We start from the raw sequence: 25,998 nt of genomic DNA, 5'->3' as shown, positions 1-25,998 counted from the left end.
TGACAATTCCCACATCGAAACAGTACTTTATTTTGCAATTTTTGCCTCATTACTCCCACATAAAGATCTTTCAGCTGTCGTGTGTACAAGGTGAAGAAAAGCTTCTCAGTCAACAAGCTGGGTGCATCTGGACATGTCTCCACAATACACCAGTACATACATCAGCTGGGCCCCAAGTCCATATTTGAACTCTTGGCTCCCAGTACCTTGTGTAGCACACTAATGTCTACACTACTAGATTAGCTTATTAGTTCTGCATACTCCAGGGCTGATCAATGTGTCAACCTGAAAACAGACCAAGTATTATAACTGAACATGGCAAAAAGGTTCACTCTACTAACTTCACATCATTGTTTGATGTCAAACAATGAGGCAAATCCCAAAAAAGTATATACAAAAACCACCTTTGCTTTTACAAAAGATTTTGTTTCCCATATTGATTAATCCAGGCAGCTAACTCATTGGTTTATGTAACTTTATTGAAGAAAATAAAATCAATTACTAGGAGAGCTATTAGTTGATCACTCATCCATTGACAACTTGCATCATTTATTCAGTGCTATATTAAACTGTTGCGGAAGATAGATTAACTAATAGCTCCAAGCATCCTAACAAAATTTAAATGAGAGTTACAAAAATGTTCTGAGACCCTATTTTGGAATACAAGAGATGTTGGACTTCCAATTTCCATTCTCTGTAGAACAAGAACTGGTCATTCCTTTATTGACATGCATAAGATACATCACGTGTTCTGTTCTGCTGATGCTACAGGTTCTGTACCAATTCTCCAGCCATACCAGTTATGAGCACAAGTATGTCATGAAACCTCAGTCTCTAACACTGGAAGGTTTTAAAACAAGATGGATGAAGCTACAGCAATGTTATTTCCTGTGATGTGAGCAATCTGAACATCCATCTCCCTCCCTTTGGGTGATATCTTCAGTAGAACTGTTAGAGCAGTGAGGAATAATTTCAATCTCATAACCAAGTTAGAATGAAGACATTGGCCACAACACACATGCTCCATTTAAAGAATTCTGAATCTTGGGCAATTGTTCTTGTATAACTACTTTACAGATTCTAAAAAGCAGTTATTGTCCAAAGCTGGAAGAGCTAAAGTCTTCTCAGATGAGCATGTGCATGAATGGATAGAGGTAAATAAAAAAAAGATGAGGTCTGATAGGGGAGCAGCCGGATAAGAAAATCAAAAAGGAACAGTAATTTAAAGTTTATTCCAGCTATAATGCAGGTTATTCTGACTTAAGGTAGCATCACATGGCATACTTCTGAGTCCATTCCCGAGATATTCTGTTGTATCTGTAAGAGGAAAACATGTTAAGCAAAATCAGCCAAATTACGATTGGTTTTTTAAAAATCCACACGTTAAACTCACTTTCAACTTCCCACAAACATGCTAATTTGTGCTATCTTTTGCAAAGGAACAGGTATATTCCTACGAAACCTAGAAAGATAAGCTTTTGAACTGGAAGCCACGTTCAAATCCAACAGGCAGAAAACTCAAAATATAGTGGATGCTGGCTTGATATAAAGAATCTACTTGATATTTGATAAAATAGAGCAGTTTCTGTTAGCTTTGTCTAGAATTTCTTGAGCTTTTATCTCCAAACAAAACAGCCAACTTTATCCAGAAATGGAAATGAGAGAAATTAGATTTCTCAACATTATCAATGTCCCTATGCTTCTATGTTCGTTAACCACCCCAAACAAAGCGCTCCAAATACCACAGACTGGGAAGTAAAGCTTGTATTAACACCAGACTGACTGACTTAATATATCTCCATCCAGACATAGCACTACTTTTGATGGTGTTCTTGATCACTGACCTAAGTTTGTAGAAGACTGTGGGCCAAGTACGCGTGCCAATTTTTATCCCACATGTAAAACATAGTTCTGCATATTAGAAAATCAAATCTTAATGTGCAAGTACAGGTAGATGTTCAGTCATGTTATGGCAAGTAAAGCAAAAATCCAAACTTTTGCAGACAGCACAAACACATCATGAAGTCCTTTAGCCAGCCTCCCTCTCAAAAAGCAGGGATACTGAGAACTGCAACACTCTATTGAGGTTGAACCAGTGCTATATTTGCATGCTCAGTTATTATGTTAGTGTTGTCTTATACATGCCTAGTAGGTTTTTGTACTTCATGAAGTTTGAATTTCACTTGCTTAACAATTTATATTAATGACCAAAGCCATCTTGGAAGTAGTGCCAAAAATACCTACCACATAAATAGACAGTTCCAGAATGAAGACAAATCTAGAAAACCTTCTCTTATTTGGCTCTACTTGTTTAGCCATGCAGAAATAAGTCTCTCACACTGAATACAGATCAAGCAGTTAAACTTTGTATTTCAGTACCTGGTACAATCTTATTTGTTAGTTAAAACCAGTGCCTTAAACATGCTGCACCCAAGTGCTGAAGTCCCAACATCATTAATGCACCATGAAGTGCAGATAGTCTTACCCTACAGCATAGCGTATTTCTCTGTCCACTCTCTTGCTAACCTATTGTACCTAATTGGATAAGTATATTTAGTAACAAAGACAAGCCAAATAAGATCTCCCTTAGGTCTACCTGGGCAACATCTAATTGCAAACTTGAAGCAGAAAGCAATTCTAAAACTAATGGGAAGTTTTGATGCAACCATAGTTAAATCCCAAAAAGAAGACAATATTTAAAGAGTCACAAGAGTAGCAAATAACTTGCACTTCCCACCTCCCAAACTCAAAACCTGCATGATGTTTTTAAACTGTTCCATAACAATCTAACAAGGGGAATAAGTATTTATTTCCCTTTCTAACTTCCATTCTAGCACTCTCCTAAAGCCTTCTGTATTTGAAACCACCTGAACATTTTACCCAGGTCAGTCTCCTATTCAGTAACTCAACCATTTTCTAACCACATCTCTCCACTAAGTCAATCTTCCCAAGCGAGCTGTACTTACTTGTCTCTGTCTGTTTTATAGATACGTGCAATCTCTGGCACTAGGGGATCATCTGGATTTGGGTCACATAGCAGTGAACAAATGGATAAGAGAACTGCAACAAAAAAGTAGTATTTATGGTGAAAATCTAAAAAGGATTATGAAATACTTCATCAAAAGCCAAGTTAATTATCTACCATTGCATGTGTATATAGGATCATCTTCATATACTTCATTACATAAAGGTTCATTGTAATCAGGGCAGCTGAGAGGGATTATTATTGTGCCAGGCCCACAGCCAGGAGGTCATTTTTTAAGAAGTCTCTAGCCCTTTGTAGAATAAAAGTTAAGCAAATGAGCAGGCAACATTTGAGGTAACTGAGATACAGATCTGATCCTGCCTTTCAAAGTTTTTAACCAATGAGTGAAACCAGAGCCTTGACTGATGAGCACTGTAGAGAAATGTAATCATACAAGCTCAGGAGCAACCCAAAAACTACTTTAAAATAGACCAGAAAGTCCCTTTTCCAGACAGAGGAGGAACTTCCTCATTAATTTTCCCACTTTTTTGGATCTTCCTAGTGTGTGTCCCTAGATTTCTCTTTAGATACAGAAGGAGTGCCTGGTTCATTTTGGACTGGCCAATTTATTTTTAGGCCCTCCATCCCATCCGCAAGAGCCAATACAAATTTCTATGTGACACAAAGCTCCTGCAATTTTTTTTGTAAATATGTGCACTCTTTTGAAAGTGGGGCAGGACCAACTCAGATATAATGTACTGGGTCCAGAAGATCCTGTTGGCACCCCTACTTGCTATGCTAACTAAATGCTCATTTGAAAGCAATAGTCTTTCTTTTGCTGATAATTATAAAGCACAACCATCCTAGATTTTAAGTTGTATGAAACTCTTTTCTAGGTTTTTAACAGCCATATTGCCTACATTCCCTTTATAAAGACAAACACATGGCATATATTAATCCAAGTTCAGATATAAGGATTATTTCTCTTACCCAAAATCATAATTCTCTATGTAGGTGCTCCTTTAGCCAAAGCACTCTTTGATGGCGTTCTTGAAAGTCTCCCTTGTCTGTACAAGGTGACATACACACTTGCACTAGCAATTGGCTGAATACTGTGTCTTTAAATACACACAAGCATCCTTCAACTTTTGCACCACTACATTAAGATGTTACAGTTTAATATGCTAGAAAGTTGATGTATGATATAAGCTAGACTTTTTCTTTTGCCAGTTCTAAATCAGTTTCAATAGTCATGACAAGAATGATGAAGTCAAACCAACACTCAAAATATCACACAAAGATATGTTCAGTTGTGCCTCTCCACACAATGGGAGATAAAAAATGTAAGGCATTTTATGAAATCAGTTATAGTATTTTTTGCCAAAATACTTCCCTTACCTTTAGAAATAGTTAAAGCAGGAGACCATTGTGACCTTAGAATGTCGAGACAAATGCTGCCATTACTGTTAATATTTGGATGATAAATTCTTGTTGTAAATGCAACCTAAAAGAAATGTATATCAGCCTGCAGTTAGCACACATGTCCTTTTGATCTAGTTAAAGGTGCTGGTTGTCAAGAAGTCTGGAGTACACACAACACTACCTACTGAAATTGGCAGGGGTGGGATTGCTCATATGTTAAGCCTTCTTGACCTGTGATCTGAACTTCAGTGTTTTTAGATGTAAATGCCGAAGTTCAATTGTGTGAGGTGTGTATGTGCACGAGCACACTCACTCACCTATTGCAAATATTCAGAGTTTATGCACAAAAGGGAAGAACATTTACAGCAAACTAGAGAAAAAATGTCATTGCATATCTTCATGCTTAAAATACTCTAGTCAGTTACATCTATATTTTATGTTTTATCTTATCAGCTTCTTAGGAAGCACTGTGAATGAATGTCACAGTATGGTAAGAACAGCTATTTTTGCAATTTTCACTCAAAAGCACAACCTGAACTCATTAAGACATTTTCCAGTTTTTTATATCTGGGGCAATTTTTTTCTGCATTGAAACATTGCAAAATGAACTTATAACAGGACTTCATCTTCCCCTCCCCACTACAGCTCCCTGCACAACCCCAAAATCTGTTCCTGCTTGCCTCTTAAAGGCAAGCATATAAATTTAGCAAAAACAACAAAAGAATACTTGTTTCCTAGATAGTGTCCTATCATTCATGTGCCCAGAGGGGTTCAATATTTTAGAAGCAGAAGCTTCTTCCAAAATTATAATTACCTTGGGTGGTTTGAAAGGGTAGTCTGTAGGAAAGTGAATTGTCAAGAAGAAAACACCACCTTGATATGGACTGTCATTCTGTCAGAACGAAATTCAGAGTCAAGTTAGGAATTTTGGCAGGACCCCTTGAACAGAATATGTAAGCATATTAACATTAACTTATGCTCAGAAACAAAGTATTAGCTAACTAAAAGGAAAGTGATCCGCAACAAGATGCCTAATTTGTACCACTGAGCTCAGTTTCACAAGCTTAGCAGAGAACTGCAGATCGCAACAACAGGCAGATCTGGAAACTTCCAACTGTATTTTTACATGTCTATTGACAACTAACTAGAAAGACAGGCTTTTGGGTTGCAGCACTTTTATGGAACATCTTCCTTATGAATGCTTGCCAGGCTTCAACACTGCTTTATTTTGAGTACTAAGTGAAACCCTTTTTATTCTCATACTTTAAGTTTGAGGCATTTTCAATCGTGCTGATGGTCCTGTTTTATCTGATAGTTTATTATGTGGTTTAAGTGTTTTAATGTCTACTGGATGCCATTTAAAGGAGAGGTCTATGAAGATTCTCTACTTTCAGGATAGACAGACGAACACTCAAAAAAAGAAGCTCATAATACTGGTGGTCTTCTTAGTCCCCAAGAAGAGTAACAGAAAAGAACAGCTTTGCCTAAATAAATTAACTGGCCCATGTACTGAATATACTGTAACCCAGGTTTCACACTATAACCTTCCTACTCGCAACATCTTCAAAACAGAGATAAAGAGTGGCCTTCTAGAAGAATTTTGAACACTTCAATGCAGAATTATCATCCATAAAGTTGTGGTACTTACAGGGCCCATAATTGTGGCTTGCCAATGAAACACTGGGAAGAGGAAGGAAAAAAGAAAAACAAATCAGTGTTTTTCTAGGAAGAAAACCAGATAGACATAAAACAACTCACACTGGTTTAGTAATTCCAAACTTAGTTGTGAGTTACTTACTGTCATCTCCAACAGGGCCTGCAGAACACTGAGCTGGTGGGTCACGAGCCAAGTCACTAAGTTCCTACAACAAGAAATAGAGCACATCATATGTGAGTGTTCATTTCTGTCCCTTGCTGAAGACTCAATGATTTTGTATCATACCCATTTCAAATTTAATTCCATACAAAGTGATTGTACTCTTGTTTGTGTGTAAAAAAATGTTCTCTTGCAGAATTAATGGAGGGTTCAGAGTTTGTTAACATTTGCAGCTAAATTGTTTGGTACTCATGAGTCAAGGGGAGCAAAACAAAAGCTAATTCCTCCAGGGTGGATTGTTTTTTAAATCACCAAGAGAAACCCTTGATTTAAATCAAATTTGTCACTTATAGTTCTTCACATATTTCTTAAACAATGATGCAAAACTGACTACTAAAACATGTTAATTTACAACTCAGTATAGCATTTTACAAGGAGGTTACACTTTGTTTAAGTGCTTTGATACCTTGATTTTAATTAATTTAGGAAATAGTACGTATTACCACCTGTGTCAATCTGCAGATGCTTGTTTTTTGAGAAAATAAGCATAGAATGGAGTTCCCTAGGGAAGCTAAGTTATGTTGAAGTAAAACAGGGAATAGACTTGTGGCATCACAATTATGGTCTGCCATGATGTTCCAAAATAAGGGACACATTATGCAATATAAAATAAGAAAATGCCACTGGGTGTCAACTGGATTTAGAATCTATAACCCAAGCTTATGGTACAGAAAGATTCTGTTAACTGATTAAACAAGCCATAAGGGGCTTATTTTTTTCCTATTATCATCCAACATAGCAAACAGCTTGTTGAATAACACCAATACTAAAAGTCATAGTCTTGACAAATGATGTATTCCCATAATACAGTAGGGTCCCATTCATATGGTGGGTTACGTTCCGGACCCCCGCTGAAAAGCAGAAACAGCTGAAAAGCGGAACTCATTGAATAGAATGGCACGCAATGCCCGAAAACTGCCGTAAAAGCGGAAGTAGTGCCGTATGAGTGGGGCTTTAGTCTAATTGCGTCTAATTGAGACCGCTGCATTAGCAAAGCGCCATAAAGCGGGGCCCTACTGTACATTACAAAGCAAATTATTCCATTTAATAGCCAATTGATCCACATTGTCCAAATATATCCACATCAACCACATAATTTTCTCCTAATAAGCAGGTTTCGCTGTGTTTCATCATTCTTGCAACTAAGTCCTGCATCTCCTCCTTGCACTGCTTACAATTTGCACATTTTCCTTTTTTGTCCAGGGAAGGAAGTTCTTCAAAATATTCCTAGACAGGGTCTCTCTTGCACCCAAAAGCCATGACAATTCTTCTGCAGCAAAAATGTGGGGGAATATAGGAACCTGAAGATGTGTCTGTACTATAATGTCTTCCCTTTGTTCTTTCCAGTCCTCTCCACTCTTCCTTTCTACTCTGCCTCCAACTAGCCTTTCCTATATTGTCTCTGTCCTAATTCCTTTGCCACCCTGGCCCAGCTCCACCACCACATAAACTCAGAACAATCCCATTCCCATCCAGCCTGTGTCTTTGCACATGTAACTTTAGTCAGAGAAACAGAAACTGAAAGTCCTGGACTTCTGAGAAGCAAGAATTGTAGTTAGGCTGGGCAGAGCTGTTTTCGTGAGATGAAAAACTGAAATGAATGCCCATGTTTGATTGGTAGATAACCCAAAGTGTGAGTCTTATTTTTTTAAAAAAATGGCTCCAAGTGTAGGTTTAGCATGTTTGTAATAAGATAGAATTGAATGAGAGAGAAGTTTACTATTTTATTAATTTTTTTTAAAAAAAATCTTGATTTTTTAAAATCACTTTTTTTTAAAAAAAACTGATTTTTATCCATCCTGTTCCTTGCTATGGAAAGCTTGTCAGGGTACTTTCATACAACCAAACAATAAAAATATGTTCAAATGTAGCTGCACTGGATATACAGTGTGAAAAGAAAGAAGTACTGTTAGGTTGCAGGTAGGCACTATTACCAACCCTCATCAGTTAAGAGTGTGATATGCTCAGTCAAGAGCTTCAGTAATATTATCACAACCTCCTGTCACCTAGCAATGTTTCCCTTTTACCCTGTGCATTCATCAAATCTATACAGGAGGAGGTGAGCTTTCATTTGGAAGCCTTTCCAGTGTTGATTCATGACTGAACAGAAAGAACAGAGTAGGGTTTGCAAAGAACAAGCAAGCCACAGAGGCTTGCAACATGAACTTTCGGAAGCTACTCCTGGCTTAAGTACTTCCATTCACATTAGCAAGTTAACCTACCACTTGCAAGTAATTCCCTTTTTGTGTGTGTATAGCTACAATTCTTGAGTGTTCACTATATTTCCGCATTATAATTGCATCAAAGCATTTTATGGAGCTATACCATGACATGCAATATAACTTAGTTTTCTTCTTGAAAGGTAGTGTAGCATAACCACCCAGAGAAATGGCATACAGCAGAATTTAAGTCTTACTATAGATAAAATCTTCACTAAGAACCAACCATGTTATCCTTGTTGCAGATAAAAGAATCCACATAAATGAAGCAATATTCTGTTAATTCATAATACTAAACAGCAGATTTGACAAGTCTTTTACAACATTATGATCCCAGTACTCCATCTTAGCCTAGCTACCCACACATTTATGGGTCACCTCCAATGTTGTGCAAGCAGAAGGTAGCTTGGGTACAACAAACCTATTCCTTCCCCTCCTACAGTCCCCTCCAAAAGGATTGTTTTTTTTTCTGCCATTTCTGACAACTACCCCTTCCCATTGCACCCACACACAACATGGCTCACAATGTTTGTTAGGTCTCCACCAATCTTCTGGAGAGGCTTAGGAGGGTTTTTGGGGATGGAGGGAAGTGAGGAAAGATCCACTGTGTGAGCTTCCGCTGCCACAATAGTCCCATTCACAGCTCACACTGAGCCAAACCATGTCATAGAGTCAACAAGGAAAAGTGTCAACACTCAGACACTGGGGCCGTTTCACCCCTCCCCGGTCATTTTCTTGCTGCACCATGCAGCGCTAAGCCATAGTTTGCCTTAAAATGTTGTCAGAACCCAGGGTCATGGTGTAGCTCTCTCCAGAGTAATATGAACCAGGGCTGTGGAGTCGGTACGCCAGACCTTCGACTCCGACTCCTCTATTTTTCTACTGTCCGACTCCGACTCCTTCATAAATGGCAAATGTATATTAACTAGTAATAACAAATTTACTGTAGTAAAATGGTAGCACAAGGCATTTCATCACCACCACATGAATCAGAGCTCAGAAAAGTTACTTTTTTGAACTCCAACTCCCACGAGCCCAATCCCTACCAACTCCGACTCCACCCAAAATTGCTCCTGACTCCAACTCCACGGCTCCGACTCCACAGACCTGATATGAACTTTAACCAAGGTTTCTCTTATGGTTTAGAGCATGTGGTTTATCTGGGAGAGCTAAACTACAAGCCTATGTGTTCACGCTAAACCATGGCTTGCCTTAGTGTGAAATGCAATCCAGGCCTCAGTTTGGATACTGCCTTAATCTTGCCCTTCAGCAAGGCCTTCAGAGTGGCTTACAACAAAAGAGGCAGATTACACTTGCCTGGTAACAGGATGACAGACTAGGCAAGTCTCTGGAGAAAGTGCTCCAAAGGGTGGCACCACAACCAAAACGTTCCTGTCCCCAATCACTTCTTGCCTCACTTCAAAAGGACTTTATATCACAGAGCTCAATACACAGGCAGGAACATGTGGTAGCAAGCAGGCCTAATCTGGAGACTATAAGAGCATGGATAACAAAGGCTACACCAACAATGTCCAGAAGGAGTTAGTTGGTGCCCCAGCTAAGTTGGTGATCCATGCTACAAATCACAAAGGCAGCAAAGGCCTCCAGTGATAAAAGGTGGAATAATTAACAACCCTGAATTGCAGACTTTCTCCTTTAGAGAAAATAAAACTGTATCCAGAACTGTGCTCCTATCAACAGCACCACCATATTGCCAGGACAGAGTTCTGTATGGCCCTCATCCATCACCGAAACCAAGCACTGGATTCAACCCACTGCCTCACCTGAATTAGCCAAGTAAAATAGAGCTTTACAGCTCTATTTTACAGCAGTTTCATTTTTATCTACAGCAGTTTCATTTTTATAATGAATGCTGGGGGGGGGAGGACACAGGATGGAACCTATTAAAGCTATAGTTAGCAGTACCCCCAACCACCACATCCTGAAATTAAGTCCTCCAGTTAGGAATGGAACTGTCACAACATGGTGTCTCTCAACCAAGATAACAGGTATCCTTCTGGATAGGTTGATGGTATGAGGCCACCATGTAGTCCAAGAGAATCAGCAGGGTTTTGCTCTGACTCATTATCCCAGCGTAAGTTGTCCATTAGGGCAACCAAGAATGTGCCAAAACCAGACAGAAAGGAACCCAGGTAATTCTAATTCAGAAGAGCACAAGAAAAGGACATTTGTAATATGTTAATCACATGCATCTAAGACAGAAAATACAACTTTTGTAAAAGCTTCAAAGAAAAACACACTTTATCACAGAAGAGATTTATATACTCATCTTGGCCAAGGCTGAACTAGATAGATACCCTCCAATGAAGAATTGGTTTTTGTCATCTCAATTATAACTTTAATTGCACTATAACAACCAGTAAACAGCCAGACATTAAATGTGAGGGTGCCTGTTAGTTTCAAAGCACAAAATTAAAAGTAATCCCAGGCAAATTTCTAAGCTTCTAGCATATGCCTCTAGTAACAAGCAAGGACCAAGACTTATTCAGCATTAAAAAGGACATGATGTTCAGAAGACAATAGTTTATATGCTACATGATGTATAAACCAGCACAAACCATTTCTATGGGTTCAAACTTGAGTTCCTGAGAGTGGAACTCCAGTCATGGGATACTCCTGCTGGAGGAAGAAGACTTTTTCCCCAATTCCTCCGAACCCTGGAAAAGCTACTCCTGAGGTTGAGGTGATCCTCTGGAATAGCATGGGAGGTGGCTTTGGAGGGGAAGGTAGGGGGTGTTGCAGTGAGATTATCAAAAGTCACTGTGCCTTCCATTCCTCCAGCAGGAGGTGGTAGAGAACTCTCTACTACCAGAAATGCATCTGACTCCACACTGGCCATTTTTAAACAGGTTCTAAAGCCTGACTGCTTGCATTGGCCTTGAACTGATTAACAATTCTGGTCCATGGTCTTAATCTGAATTTTTAAACATTCCTGTCATTTTACTGGTTTTGGAACAAGTTTTTATGAGACTGAATGCTGCATTTTATTTTTTAATCTGTTATGGTTATTTTTACTGTGAACCACTTTGAGGGGGCTGTTATGATCCTGACATGGAATATTAAAATACCTTTTTTTAATGGAAAGGACTCAGTATCAATATTATTAGTGAAATACCACATGTTTCAATAAAGTATACAAGGCAGCTTACACAAAATCACACAGTACAAAACACAATCCAAGAACAAAAAAAACCACCCTAACACAGTGAACAATATGCCTTCACCTATCAAACTGCCTTTGCATTCTTACTTTTTAAAAACAGCGCCCCCCCCCCCAGGCACCTCTGGGCACAATTACTTGTATCCTAGATATGGTATTTGTTTCCTAAAGATTGCCATTTACTGGGCAATTTGTTTATGCTGGAAAAACTTCAACATCTGCCCAACCCATCAACTGAAGTCATATGCCTCCTATACAACTAGTGCTGCCAAACTTACTCTCTAAAGCTCTTCACCAATAAGAGCCAAAATGGGTTGCACTACGGTAATTCCCATTGATTTCATACACTGGGGGCAGTCCTAACTGACATATAGGTTTGCATTAGATATGCTTTGAAGAGAGCTCATTATCTTTGCATATCATTACCCTGTACTTTTTGGTTTAGAAGAAGGCAACTTGAATGTTTAGAAACCAGAAGTGGTGTTCCTGACCCAGACTGGTTAACCCATTTCTAGATACCTTCATAATAACCAATTATTCAATGACATATACCCCATTAAGTGAAGAGTCGAAGCATAAGAGAACCACAATGTTAAGAACAAAAATCAAGTTTTTGAAGTCAGCCTTTAATTTAGCAATTGCCTAACTTAGAACTTCAAGAGAACGGGCATACCTGTTGTGTACATCCTCCATTGTACAGCCTTATCCCCACTGCTGTCCTTAGAGAAGCACATGGGATAGTCATCTTCCCACCTAGCCACAGGTGTGCATGTACACATGGGTTAAAGTGAAAGCAACAAGGTGGTGATGGACTGATGTGGGCAAGTGAAGTTGAGGGTGACCAGCCCCTAAGCAGTTACACTACTGCATTAATAGTATGAATTTTATGGTGCACAAAATAGTTTGTTTCCAGGTTTTAGGGCTGTATTCAACTAAGGCTGCAATGCACTACACACTTAACTAGAAGTAAGTTCCCTTTTACTCAGTGGGGCTTAATTCTGAGTAGGCATGTAAAAGATTGCACTGTAGCGCACTGCACCAGCAGAAGCCAGTGGAAGGATTACTGCTAGAGCAACAATAACTCCCCTTTCTCCACCACCCCCATCTGCTCTGGAGGGTCAGGTGAACCCTCAGAATAGTACGTGAGGATAGGAGAGGGTAGCACATTCTGTCAGGCAAGCAGAAATGCTTGTGCTGATGGAACAATCTACTTAGCACTACACTGAATGTAACCATATATATTTCACATGGTTGTTTGGCAGATCATTTTGTAGGGGCTCACTTTGTTATTCAGTAGAAGCAGTAGCATTCAGTATCAAAAGCTGTCTGAAGAAGTGCAGCTCAGGAGATACACTATTTTGACAGAAGTTAAGAATCCTTGCTTCCACTCTAGCTCGTGAACAACTGAGTCAATTCTGCCTCCAATAACATGGAGCAAGAGAAATAAGGGCAGGTGTCCTACTGCTACTACATCTGCCCTAGACACTTGTATTAATTTGTACAGGCTGCCCTGTTAGAATCAGCCCACAAGTATCACAGTCCTGAGATTTTTTAATAAACTCTTTGACCCAGAATATTAGCCCTGGCAGAAGCCTTTGAACCATGTCTCAAAAAATTCTATGCTCCTTCCATATAGCTTTCATTAAATCCTATCCACACTTCTGTGGATCACTTTCCCTTCTGAACACTTTTTTATGCAAGAAAGCATGTAATTGCATGGGTGGGGCGGGAAGGTACAAGACAAATTTTGAACTAGTCTGACACTGACTAGTCTGACATGCAGTCACTCTCAAAAGTTCTCAGTTTCACTGTAAAAACATTAGGGTTTGCTTTCTGAAAACCTGTAGGCACTGTTTTGCAAAACTTGGGATCCTCTTCTAAACTTACTCCATCTTCTGACCCACACCATGGTAGGTAATTCAATCCTCCTACCTAGTTTTCTACAGTACAAAAAATGGTACAGCTAAGTTGTCTTTACATTTTACAGTTGGCAGCTTCTGTAGCATATAGTCCAATCTTTACAACAGCAATGATAGCAGAACTTTGGATATCAGCAGTTCTCTCTTCTAAGAATAATTACAAGCTAAGATAATATCGGCTGTAATTACCTCTACATGACACCATCCCATTAAGAGAACTCACAACTTAGGTGCATGGTTTACGCATGCAGTGAGCTTCTGAATGCTATGTTTAGCTGTTTCCCAAGATCACTTTGCTCAAGTGACAGAGGAAGAGAGGGAAAAGGGTGGTCTTGCTATGCCTAGATGGAAAGAAACAAGTAGCAGCTAAACCAATTACTGCTGCTTGCATTGCAAAAGCAAATTAGGAGCAGGAAAAACTAGACTTGGGATGCGTCCACATTAGCTAAGCCTCCAAGTAGCAATTAACAATGGGCAAGTGCAGGAGAATGCATACAAAACTGTCTTATATAGAACCAAGCCATCTAGGTCTGTACCATACTGTAGCAGTGGCATTTCCAGTCCTGCTATCAGAAATCCTTTTAACTGACAATACTAGGAAGGTCCCAGGTCCAATTTATGTATGCATTCTACCTCTGAGGGTTTTTTTAGTGCTATGGAGCATGCACTACATTCACCCACACATATACACCAGGACGGCATGAATTCTTTGTGTTCTCCTTGCAACAGACATAGTGCTTTAAGGTAAAAAAAAAGAGAGAAACATCTTGTGAAGACACGGTACTGATCCACTATAGAACACATTGGCCAGAGTTTAATTTGCTTGGATTGCACCCTTGCAACGGAAAGGGAGGTTTGTTATTTAAAACTGAACTCCTGCAGAACAAGTAAGCAGAAGGTTTTAAATTTGGTTTTATGACCACTGATTAATACCATTTTTGTTTAAAAGTTGTACCGTTTTAGACACTCTAGATGACTGCCTGGAAACTCGCTAGGTGGCATTGGTTAAATGTTATTGATTAAAGAGCAATTTAGTAATTACAGCTTTATTGCAAAATCAGCTAGTGTGTTTTTAGAACTTATTAGTAATAAGTCAGTAACTGGTAAAGTATAAATGCATAACCAGTTGATATACAAGACTAACAGTATGAATTATTAATTCAATTTCTTACCCACCCTTCACCATAAGTTCTCAGGGAAGACTGCAGCAATTTAAAATTCAATACAGACAACAGTTTAAAAGAAATTACAGCCACACAAATTCGGTAGGTCCTGAAATACATAACACGTGTCAAAGGGCAGGGTAAAGACGTGTGCTTCAACAAATGTCAGAAGCTACATAACAAATGTGCCAGATGCACCTATGTGTGGAGTTAATTCCACAACCTAGAATCTGCCACAGAAAATACCCTCTCCTGGGCCACACGCACAGAACGTTTGAGGGCACCAGAACTACCAAGAGGGCCCCTACTGCTGATCTTAACACTATTAGATGCTATTAGCTAGTCTCACTGGAGGCTACAAGACTGCTCTATCAAAGGTTTTACTCACTCAATTACCTTAAGTCACAATTGATGACTCAGGATTAGTTTACTCACCCCAATTCTGTCATTCTCAAATTATAGGGCAGGTCCCTCACAGTGGAACATGCCACTCCAAGGAGGAACAGAACCTTGAAGATGGCAATGACCTGGGTGGCTTTAATGTCCCATTGCAAAGGACTCATTTATCCACCCTGGGTTTGTGAAGGATTACTGTACCTTCACCACTCCAGGGTGAATGACTGCTTGGTCTTATGTTTCCAATGTATTGTAAGAGGGATCCTGTTCTATTCCTTTTCTAATGCCAGTGTTGGGGGCCCAGTCCACACATCATTCCATGAAGCAGATGTGCATGATCTGTACAAAGGGTTCTCGGCACACCTACTTATAAAATAGAAGATTTGGAGCTGAAATTTGGGAGTGGAGCAGAGTAATTTTAGGAGGGGATAACAAGTTGAATATTTTTGAAACATTTGTTTCTGGCCTCAACCTGAGAACTTTCACGAGAGTATTTTACCCACTTAAAAAAACAAGGAATTAATTTCTTCTAGACAGCTTAGCTAAAAGGAACTTCGAGGAAACAATGCAAGAATTAAGTTTTTCCAATTAACAAAGAAAGTTGCCCATCTGTAAAACAAGGTTTAATGGGTTCTGTTGAAGTCATACTACTGAAAGTCCTTTTGAAGCATGGTTGATGCCCCTGAAAAAAGTTACATGAGAAAGCAAAAACTTTAAGGCCTAGGTACAGAGAGCCAGTGTGGTGTAGTGGTTAAGCTGTTGGACTATGACCTGGGAGACCAGGGTTCGAATCTCCACACAGCCATAAAGCTCACTGGGTGACCTTGGGCCAGTCACTGCCGCTCAGCCTCGGAGGGAGGCAATGGTAAACCCCCTCTGAATACCGCTTACCATGAAAACCCTATTCGTAGGGTTGCCATAAGTTGGAATCGACTTGAAGGTTGTCCATTTCTATTAAACCTATATCATTATCTGACATTGGAATCCATGCTCAAAAGCAGCTTAAAGTGTTCAAATCACATTTCCTTGTTCAGCAATCTAGATCAGGAACACATCATTCTACATATGATGCTCAGTTTGCAATTTGTTATTGATGTATGCAATCCCTCTGACCCAAGCACTGCATACAATTATTAATCTTGCATTAGTTAAAATACAATTTGCAGCTGGTGTGGTAGATATAACCACCATTTTAGATTCTGCATCATTTCATTGAAACTGAAAATTTTCACTACGAGAACTAAACTGTCCCATGATCTACGGTCAAGTGTCCACAAATTTGTTTGCAGTTTTTATTATTGCTCTAGGGACTATGACTATCACATCCATCCTCCCAAATTGGGCTGAACTAGAGGCTAATACATGTCATGCTCTACTTTGAAGCACTCTATGCACCTCAGAAGATAAGCATACTAAGATCCATTTCTCTTCCCAAACAGCTCTGGTGGTAGACAAACGACCAGCCGCTTCATATAAAGGTCAAGGTCCTGGTAGTCAACTCAGCCAAAATTTGTAGACCCCTTTCCAGGTTATAATAGTTTAACCTCCAGTGAAGAAAATATTGGGGAAAGCTTTGATTTTAAGAAGTATGAACCTGTTAACACATAACTATCTAGAAAACATTAGATGTAGTTGCCATCAATAAGACAGATGCAACTGGACAGAGAAGCCTTTAGAATTTTTTTTTAATGTGCACACTCAAGCAGATTGTCAAGTTACGGGCTAGCAACTTGTTGACTGAGCTGAAAGGCCGAGTAATTATATAAACATTTTTAAAATACTTGTTTACATCCCTCAATACATGCCTGAGATTATTATATAAGCATGCTTATTTCAGGGTTCTACTATTCTAACATTTTGTCAAGCTATTATAAACTTGCAGCTTGGCATATTCAGTGGTAGAGCAAGTGCTTTGCATACAGGATACAAGTCCCAGACTCCATCCACTAGCATCTCCAAGTAGGTCTGGATATACTCCTGTATGAAACCCTATAGCAGACCTACACAATCTGGTGCCCTCCTGATGTTCTGTACTTCAGCTACCATCATCCCTGACTATAGGCCATGCTGGCTACAGCTGATGGGGAACATCTGGAGAACACTACATTGGGAAAGACTGCCCTAGAGAGTCACTGCAGGACAATATTGAGCTAGATGGATCAATAGTTTGACTCTACATAAGGCAGCTTTCCTATGTTCGTACAGCTGAGTGGTGAGTATTCCCCCCACCCCATGAGAATATTTTACAAGGGTTAGTTATAATCTATGGATCTACAAAGCATATTAAGCTAAGCAAGAGAAATAAAAGGACTGTTAGTGTGCAGCCCAACACTCCAATCAGAGTTGTGCACAGGTTTAGACTATAATATATCACATAATCAAGACCAGGCCCATTTTTAGACTCCTGAGGAGCCAGGGGGCTGAACATTCCTTTATGGTCCCTCTTCATTCTCACTGAGTCCTTTCTCTCTCTACTGAAAAAAACTATATATGTATAAAATCCTTTCAAAAATCTACACTTGATACTAGTTATGTTACAAAGAGTTATGTTACAATTTATCTCTAAAACAGAAAAAAGACAAAAATTAGATTCACTTTTCAAATATAGTAGTACTCCTTCAGCCCTTCTGTTTGTGGGACCCAAGGAGACACCCAATGGGTATATTTATTGAGACGAGAAATTGGAAAAAACTGTGTAGGTTTGGGGTGTTTCTTCATTGTTTCTCCTTGATGTCTTTTGTTTTCTTTTGATAGCTCCATTTTCAGAGTGTTGTAAAGACACTGGACTCACTAAGGTGACAGTATCTGAAAATAAGTGTCTATAAAGGGCAAGTCCAATGCAAGAACAACTGCCACAATATGAGGCTTATTCAGGAAGACTAATCCAAGCTCTTATCTCTGTTACTGTTCTGCATCCTAGACTGGATGCAGACTGAGGAATAGACCTGCTCAGTTGTTTGTCTTCAGACACTCTTAAGTTAACATTACAGGCAAGAGGCAGCTGCTGCTGGCCAAGAACCCAAGCAGAATCAGAGTCAGAAGAAATGGATACCAAAGTTGATTTGGAAGAACCTCCTTCAGATCAGGCCTGGCCAGTTGACTTTTCCCAGCAAAAACAAGAACAGAGAGGAAGAGTTGCTATTTTTGTTTACAGTGGCCTGGTTCATATGTCACATTAAACCATAGTTAAACACACATAGCATGCTCGTCCACACTGCTGAAAAGTTCTCACTCTGTTCCAGCTTCTGTGCCACCAACTACAAATAAGCCAGTGTCTGGCTTATCTTGCCTTCTGAACCTAGGCTCATGCTGTTTCTCTCCAAACAAAACAGTAAGCAATACATCTGGAGAAACAAACCACAGGCCCAGGTTTAGACATCACAAGACAGACAGACTCTGGCTTGTTTCCCAGTAGTGCAGCAAGCACACGGCAACATATACACAGCATACTGTGTGTTCAGATTAAACTGTACTTTATCTTAACTATGGTTTAGCATGATGTGCAAACGGTCTAATATGCGAGATAACCTCTTCCACTTCTAATGCATTAAGTCTAGTTGGCGAGTCACCCATCAAATGATGTGTTTCTAAAGAATGTTTAATTTAAGTTAATTCATGGCAAACAAACATTACAACCCTATAGTGTTTGCTTGATGATTCTTCCCATTAGATTTTGTAGAGCTCAAGTTAGTAGTTAAACTGAAAACTGGCGACATCACAGCAATGCCTATCAATGTTTCTGTGGCTCACTCCATGTGAGAGGCCCAAGGCAATTGGCTTCCCATCCCCACCCATGCCAAAAAGGTATGACCAAGGCAGCAAAAATACTGCAATAAGACCATACTCAGAGGTTGTGAGTTAGTTTTGCAGGCATTTCAGCATTTCAGATATGAAATATTAGCTGTGTTTCAGAGAGGTGCATGGGAAAGTAAAGATATGAACACAAGAATACATTCACATAAGGTTGTGGCATCCCACAATGCAGGTGAAGGACTGCATGTTTTATTAGGCAGCATTCACAAGGGAATCTCTAAACAGAAAAGCACTCAGAGAAAATACTTTCACCTCAATACCATCAGCAGGGTGATTTTGATGTAGGGCAAGCATTTAAACATGCAATAACTAACTAAAACCTGCTTTGATCTAGTGTCAGGAATTTTGTACCAGTTGTGTAGATGAACCCAAAGACTTGCATCACTGGAGATTAGTGTCACGTGAGATAGAAGAGGGCGTTAAAAAAATTGTTAAAACAGCCCAAAAATTGATTTAATAACTTTTTTGGATGGATGTACCTGAAGACAAAGGAAAATAGAAAATAAACTAAGCACATCACACAATGTTGACAGGAAAGGAGGTGGTAGAGTGGTATGCAGGAGAAGTGAAGATAAATAATGGAAATGGAGTGCAAGGTCAATAGTGGCATGTCGATTGCCATTTAAGCAGACACAGAGTATAACACTATTCACTAGAAAGTAAAAACTCAGATAGCCTCAAATGACTAATAGTGCCCTTTAAAAGAACAACATTCACCCTAGTAATTGCCACCTGTTTCTTTTCAATTCCACTGAGAAAAAAAGATGGAGGAATGATAAATTCATGACACTTTAATACGGACTAAAAAAATGCCAGAAACAGCAAACATGGTACCTCCCAATGTTGTTGGACTACACCTCCAATCATGCCTGGCCACTGACCATACTAGCTGGGGATGGGAGTTGTAGTTCCACAACTTCTGGAGGGCACCACATTGGCCATCCTTCACATATGCAGTTCCGAAAGGGTAAGTGATAGACTATCATATGACAAAAGAACAAGTCAAAGAAATTCTACACCATCTTGTTCAACAAAGTTGAATATCTCAAGCTTCTAAAGATTCTAAACCTTGGGATGTTTTAAACACAAAAAAGAAGTTACTGAAATCTCAGTGGTATTTCTTGATATACATTTTAAGTGTTTCAAATACAAGATCTAGAAAAAGCAGCTCTGCGGAGGTCATTCAGGGGATAAAGGCACGAATGATTTTCACATTTCAGTGTAAAAGATCTGCAATGGCTACATTAAACATTTCAGAATACAAAATTCAAGAGAACAGACCCAAATACAAGAGGAAAATGGAAAATATACAAATATTAGTTAAGGAAAGTGATATTTAATTATTTTATCAAGAACAAACAGAACTGGCCAAGTGCTGTGTAATGGTTAGAATACTGGTGTAGAACTGGGGATCCCCAGGTTCCACTCATCCATAAAGCTCATTGGGTGACCTTGGGCAGACACTCCCTCTCAGCTTCAAAGGGTTGTTGTGAGGATTGGGGGGGATCGGGGCAGAACCATGTACACTATCTTGAGCTCCTCAGAAAAAGGGTGGCAGAAAACATAATAAATTTTCAAGTAGGTTTTAGTGATGTAAATGATAACTGAGCCAGGGAGGCACAGTGGTCGCTTGGCTATTTAAGATTCAAGCAATTATGAAAATTTAACACAAGGGTGGGGAACTTGTGGCTCACCTGATCTTAGACACCTAAACCTATCAGTCCCATTCGTCATGGCTAATGGTAAGCGTTTATTGGGTTTAGAGTCCAATAAAACCTAGAGAGCAACAGGCTCCTCACTCCCTGGTTTGACATCTTAATTAGGTTGGATATTATTCAAATTACACAAGAGACCTCTGAATAGTTGAACTCTCAAGCACTATTTTCTTCTATATCTATGTTTTAAGATTTTGGGGTAGAGGGGTCAATACACACAAGGAAAATATCTAGTACTTAAAGGATGTCTCATAAAAGTGACTAACTTAGGTCACTTCTCAAATTGGGTTAAGGCAGACATAAGCAAGCTACCAAATGTATGTACATCATGACCAGAGAACCTCCTTCTACACTGAAAATTCAATATTTCTAATTCCATTAAAGGAAGGAACAAAATCAGTAATCTTAAGAATTCTTTTAAGAAAAGTTGATAGATGCTGAAGACGAGTCTGTATTTTACATTAAGTAGCAGTTTTATAAACCCTTAGCCTATCAATTTGTAGGTTATCTCTAGGTTTCCCTAAATTTAATAAAGAAACAGCTAGCAGTGAATTAATATCTTGGCCTATGATTTTGCAGTTGAAGATAAAGGTAAGCCAATTAAATGAAAGTCAGCTATTGAAAACAGTGAATTCAAAGGTCTTTAGCCAAACATGGAAGTTGACCCACAAGTCTTTCATTGTATTATGTTTGAGATACACCAAAATTGTTTAGGAAAATTGCAAAAGGACTGTAAGGGGCCTTTAGATATAATTACAAATTGAGTATGATATGCTAATCCACTACTTGAAACTGGAACAGATCTATTAGTTCACAGCGATCACTACCTAGTTTAGGGCCTCCTTTAACTTCACATTTTGATTTCTTACTTTAGCTACAAGATTTATGTTGAGCTACTGTAAATTTTAGACTTCATTCTTCCCCAAGAAACTTCATCTAGTTACATGACTTGATAACTACATTGTTGTGTCAACTAATCAAAATGCACATTATTCTATCACACCCTGGACAAACTTGGTAGAAGAGGTCCATCAGTTCTCACAACTGACTGTAAGTTCTAAAACAGTGCATAGGTAAGTCAACACTGGGTAAAAATTAAGTTACCAGAGTTGATGAAGTATTCAGTGTCCCAATTCTGTATGCCAACTCTAAAGCACAGACTGACTCTTGAGAGCACATTCTTATCCACAGTATCCAAACTTCAAAAGCTAAGCTGCCACTCAATGACAATGAAATATCTCCAGAAGACTAAAAGAAATACCAGGAGGATCAGTATCCACTTTGTCAAAGATTTTAGTGACCCTATTTATTACCTAATTCTTTGAATTCTAAGACATTTACACACACATTACTAATAAGCAAAGCACTTGAGAGTCAGCTTGCTAAACATTTTGCTTCTATATGTTGTTGACAAAACTAATTAAAGCTGGGCAACTCCCTTAAGAGTTGTTATTCTCTACTGCAGGGGAAACAAGTTTGAGAGCAAGCTTACCAGAAGCTATTATTAAGATTTGATTTAATACTAATTCTGTCTAAACACACCAGTGGTACAGAGAGCAAGATAAGGGCTATATTTTGCTTAGCATCCACATTAGAACCTCAGCAAATATAATTGTGGCAAAAATGTGTTTTGCTATGAATTTAAATGCTTCACCTGTGAATTTCAGTATCTTGTTAATAAACAGGAGGGTCTAAACTTTTAACAGCTAAAAATCTGAAGCAGGCGTCTTGTCACGTTTCCAAGATCCAAGAAGTTCATACTACTTCCTTCACCACTGACCCATTGGTTTACGAAAACGTCATCAGTGAAACTAGGCGGGTGACGACGTTACCTAAACCGCACCCTGTGCCACCACAGGCAAACCTTCCACTCGGAATAGGGGCCGACTTCCTCCAGCACGACACTCGTTTCAAATTAGCTAGTTACTCCACCCTCCTTCTAGATTGTGCAAGAACGAAATTCTCGGTGCATCACACAGCCGCCGCCGCCACATACTTCCGCCCCTTGTCAAGACCGGAGGCAAAAGCCGTATATTCCGCAGTTAACAAAGGGGGGGCAGGGAGACGGGGATCCTGAACAAGACACGAGCGATCAGCAGCTGCAGTGGCCAAGAATGTGGACGTGCGTGTGTCAGTCATGTTATTGCCGAAAGCTGGCGAGAGAGAGAAAGAGATCCCAGGGAAGCGCCTGAACCAGGCAAACCCGCCGCCATCTTACAATGCGGGAAAGAAGTTCCCGTCCAGTACAGAGAAACTGACTGACGGCGAGGCGGATGGTGCACATATTATATAGACACACACGGGGGGGAGGGGGCTGTAAGGATAATTTTCTGTCCCTTCTTCTCTCTACCACCAGCTCAATTTGAAGCCAGGTTGGTAAATCACGGTCACAGCAGGCTTTGTAATGACAACAATACCTGGGGTTCCGAGTCTCCAGGCAGAGCGATCCTCTTCCTACTCATGAGGAGCCCAGCTGACATATAAGACTAGGAATACGGTCGAGCCCCTTGTGGGACACCGCAATCCACCCCCAAGGCCTAAGGCAGAGCAGGGGCAGCGTCTACTGAACAGGGCCCGACTAAGAACCTGGGGAAGGAGAGAAAGGGAAGCTGGGCGCCTATTTCGCTACGACGGGGGGGGTCCTCACTTTACCATCTAAACGTCAGCCTATCCCCCCTTCCTAGTCTTCGAACCAGCACCACCACGGGGCCCCGTTTCTCCTCCTTCGCTCCCGGGCCCATTCCCACATCAGGAGTTTCGCGAGGCCGGCCAAGGGAGAACCGCCTCAACTCCCCTCGCTCACCTTGTTGATGCGTTTCAGCGCCATCCTTTATCCTGCGAGGGGCGAGTGTCGCTGTGGTGGTAGGTGGTGATGGTGGCCGCCGCGGCCGGGGGTTGCTATAGCTGCTCCTCCTTCACCGCCGCCGCCGCGTCCTCCTCGTCGTCGCCGGGCCTGTCTGCGCCGCCGCTGCCGCACTCCCTCCCTGCGGGTGGAGGATGGAGCCACTCGCTCACTCGTTGCCTGCGTTTCTCCTTCCTCCGGAAACAGCCAGGGGCGCCCGCCCGCACCGAACACCAGCCGCAACGTCACCGGCGCCGCCTGCTCTTCTCGCTCCTGCAGCTTCCTCACCGGGTGCCTCCAGCCCGGCTTCCCCGGTAAAACAAACGAGGGTGCTACAGCGACCTAGCCGAGATGAAAGTGGGAGGAAGACAGCAGTTAAGCTCAGGCATAGCCGCCGCCACCGCCGATGGCGAGGCCAAAGAAAGAGGCGGGACTAAATATAGGCCCCGCCTCCCCCTCGTCCGCCACCGCCCTCCCTCCTGGGGGCGAAGGCGGGCTCAGGACGAAGAGCCGCGTGAGGCCACGCCCCCCAGAGCACTCCCGATTGGATGAGACCCGCAACGCTTAACTGCCGCCGTAGGGAGAGAGGTCGCGCGCGCATTTGGGGAAAGAAAATGAGAGGTGGGGGAAGGGAAGAGAGAGTATGAGAGCCGTCGGATCGGCGCACGCGCATTTCCTAGTATTTATTTCTTCGTTCCCTCCTCCCCCCTTCACAATTAAGCGAGAAGGGCAAAAACGAAACGCCGCGAGTCAATCTCTCGCGAGATCGAGATGTGGGCGCGCATGTCCGGAAAAAACTCGCGCTCAGTTTTTATCCCGAGGTGCGCGTGCGTGTTCTCGACTCCCTCTCTTCCTTTTCCAGTCAGAGGAAAGCCCTTGTTTGTTTATTAGTTTCCCCCCTTCCTCTTTTAAGAATTCCGATGGGCACTGACGGTACAGCTTGGGCTCTGCTGCCGTTCGAGTCCCGGATACGACGCGTGCCAACACCAGCTTCTCTGCGCGCCCCTCCCACTTTCGGGATCGCGCATTCGCTTAATGGCTGTCGCGACCGGATCTATTTATCAAGAAAGATGCCCCCGTATCCCTCCGCACTGCGGGGGGGGGCAGTAGAAGGACAGCTTGCCTTATTTTCCTCGTCTCTCCCCCCCCCGTCATTTTGTTTGGGCAATATGAGGGTCAGCCTTTCAACGCGACCTTGAACACTTTTTCTTAGGGGTAGATCCCACTGAGACTCAGTCCTTTGTCCCATTGAGACCGAGACTTTGTAAGTGTACTCAGATTACAAGCCTTGCATTCACGCAAGCTATTGGCCGGGTTCATGTCAGATGCTCTTGGAGGTCACTGACTCACAGTGGCGTCACTAGGGTTGGTGTCACCCCCCCACGGACCTCCTCCTGTACCAGACTTAGGGTGCCTAGGGGCTGGGTGGCTCTGGGTTAGGGTTGCCATATTTCAGTTCCACAAATCCGGGTAGACTAATTTGCATATTATGCAAATATTTGCATATTAATATTTGGATTGTCCAGTTGTTTTGTTTTTGTGCCTAGAAATTACCACCAAAAACTGGGGAAAGATGTGAGAAATCTTTTTAAAAAAAAACTTAACATTTTCAGCCTTAAATGCCTAGACTCTAGTTTCCAACACTATGAAATGTTAATTGATTGATTAAGAGGATTTATATCCTGCCCTTCTGCTGTTAAAAACAGAGCTCAGGACAGCTTACAAATATAATAAAAACAATAAAAATTTACAATCAATACAAAAACATAATAAAAACACAAAATAGCAACAAACATAAAGTAAGTCAGGGCAGGAAAAGGAGTCTTTCATGCCACATGCTCAGTTCTAAATACTGTTGCAGCAAGTTTTACAAGTTCCTCCAGTATTCCACTGGTGCAGGCTCTCAGATATTCAAAATATCTGTATGTTTCTTAGGTTTTATAAAAGCAGAGCTTTACTTAACTCAAAATTTCTTCTCCCTTTGATCAACCACATCTACACAGGTTCCACCTCCTGTGGGGGGGGGAGCAGGAGAGTAGTTGGTAAGACAGACATCCTGGCATTGGTAATCTAATTAGCAAGGTATGTGTGGGGTTGTTGTACACTTCCAGGCCCAGTTTCATTTTGAGTATGGAGATGGAACCTGTGTAGAGATGGTTGATCAAAGGGAGAAGAAATTTTGAGTTAAGCAACGCTCTGCTTTTATAAGTGAGTGCCTGCACCAGTGGAATACTGGAGGAACTTGTAAAACTTTCTGCTGCAACAGTATTTAGAACTGAGCATGTGGTGTGAAAGACTCCTTTTCCTAACATTTTGGCTTGTTTTTCTCCACCCACCACATCTCTGAAATATATGTAATGGTTAACTATACTAGAAAATGTAAATAAGCTTATTTCGGTCAATGACCAGCAAAGGTTAACCATACTGCTGCCCTGACATACTTTATGTTTGTTGCTATTTTGTGTTTTTATTATGTTTTTATATTGA

The 25,998-nt window shown here is 40.7% G+C and overlaps 1 protein-coding gene across 2 annotated transcripts; it reads right to left on the bottom strand.

Annotated features, from left to right (window-relative positions):
• UBE2D3 (ubiquitin conjugating enzyme E2 D3) lies at positions 1-23,980 on the bottom strand. Of its 2 annotated transcripts, XM_061585526.1 has the most exons (8): positions 23,473-23,980; positions 6,186-6,249; positions 6,036-6,067; positions 5,202-5,279; positions 4,364-4,469; positions 2,967-3,060; positions 2,486-2,535; positions 1-1,317 (listed from the first exon to the last, which is right to left on the bottom strand). In XM_061585526.1, exons 1-7 carry the CDS (start codon positions 23,494-23,496, stop codon positions 2,487-2,489), a joined length of 447 nt encoding a protein of 148 aa, XP_061441510.1. In that variant the 5' UTR covers positions 23,497-23,980; the 3' UTR covers positions 1-1,317; position 2,486. The 2 variants fall into 2 exon arrangements, with proteins under 2 accessions (XP_061441510.1, XP_061441511.1); XM_061585527.1 differs by lacking the exon at positions 2,486-2,535 and having other exon boundaries at positions 23,473-23,973.
• Positions 23,981-25,998: the final 2,018 nt, after the last annotated feature.

This window comes from Rhineura floridana, chromosome 9 (assembly GCF_030035675.1).
Source record: "Rhineura floridana isolate rRhiFlo1 chromosome 9, rRhiFlo1.hap2, whole genome shotgun sequence".
Classification (NCBI taxonomy): Eukaryota; Metazoa; Chordata; class Lepidosauria; order Squamata; family Rhineuridae; genus Rhineura; species Rhineura floridana.
The sequence above is the reverse complement of the archived record's forward strand: the minus strand, read 5'-3'. Positions and strand labels throughout refer to the sequence as shown.

What these genes read in the sequence shown, in the direction of transcription:
- UBE2D3 (XM_061585526.1), bottom strand. Translation starts at nt 23,496, where the DNA reads ATGGCGCTGAAACGCATCAACAAG. An exon ending in ACCCTTTCAAACCACCCAAG is followed by an intron (nt 4,470 to 5,201) that starts GTAATTATAATT and finishes CATTTCTTTTAG; the next exon opens with GTTGCATTTACAACAAGAAT. An exon ending in TGCTTTAACTATTTCTAAAG is followed by an intron (nt 3,061 to 4,363) that starts GTAAGGGAAGTA and finishes TTTTTGTTGCAG; the next exon opens with TTCTCTTATCCATTTGTTCA.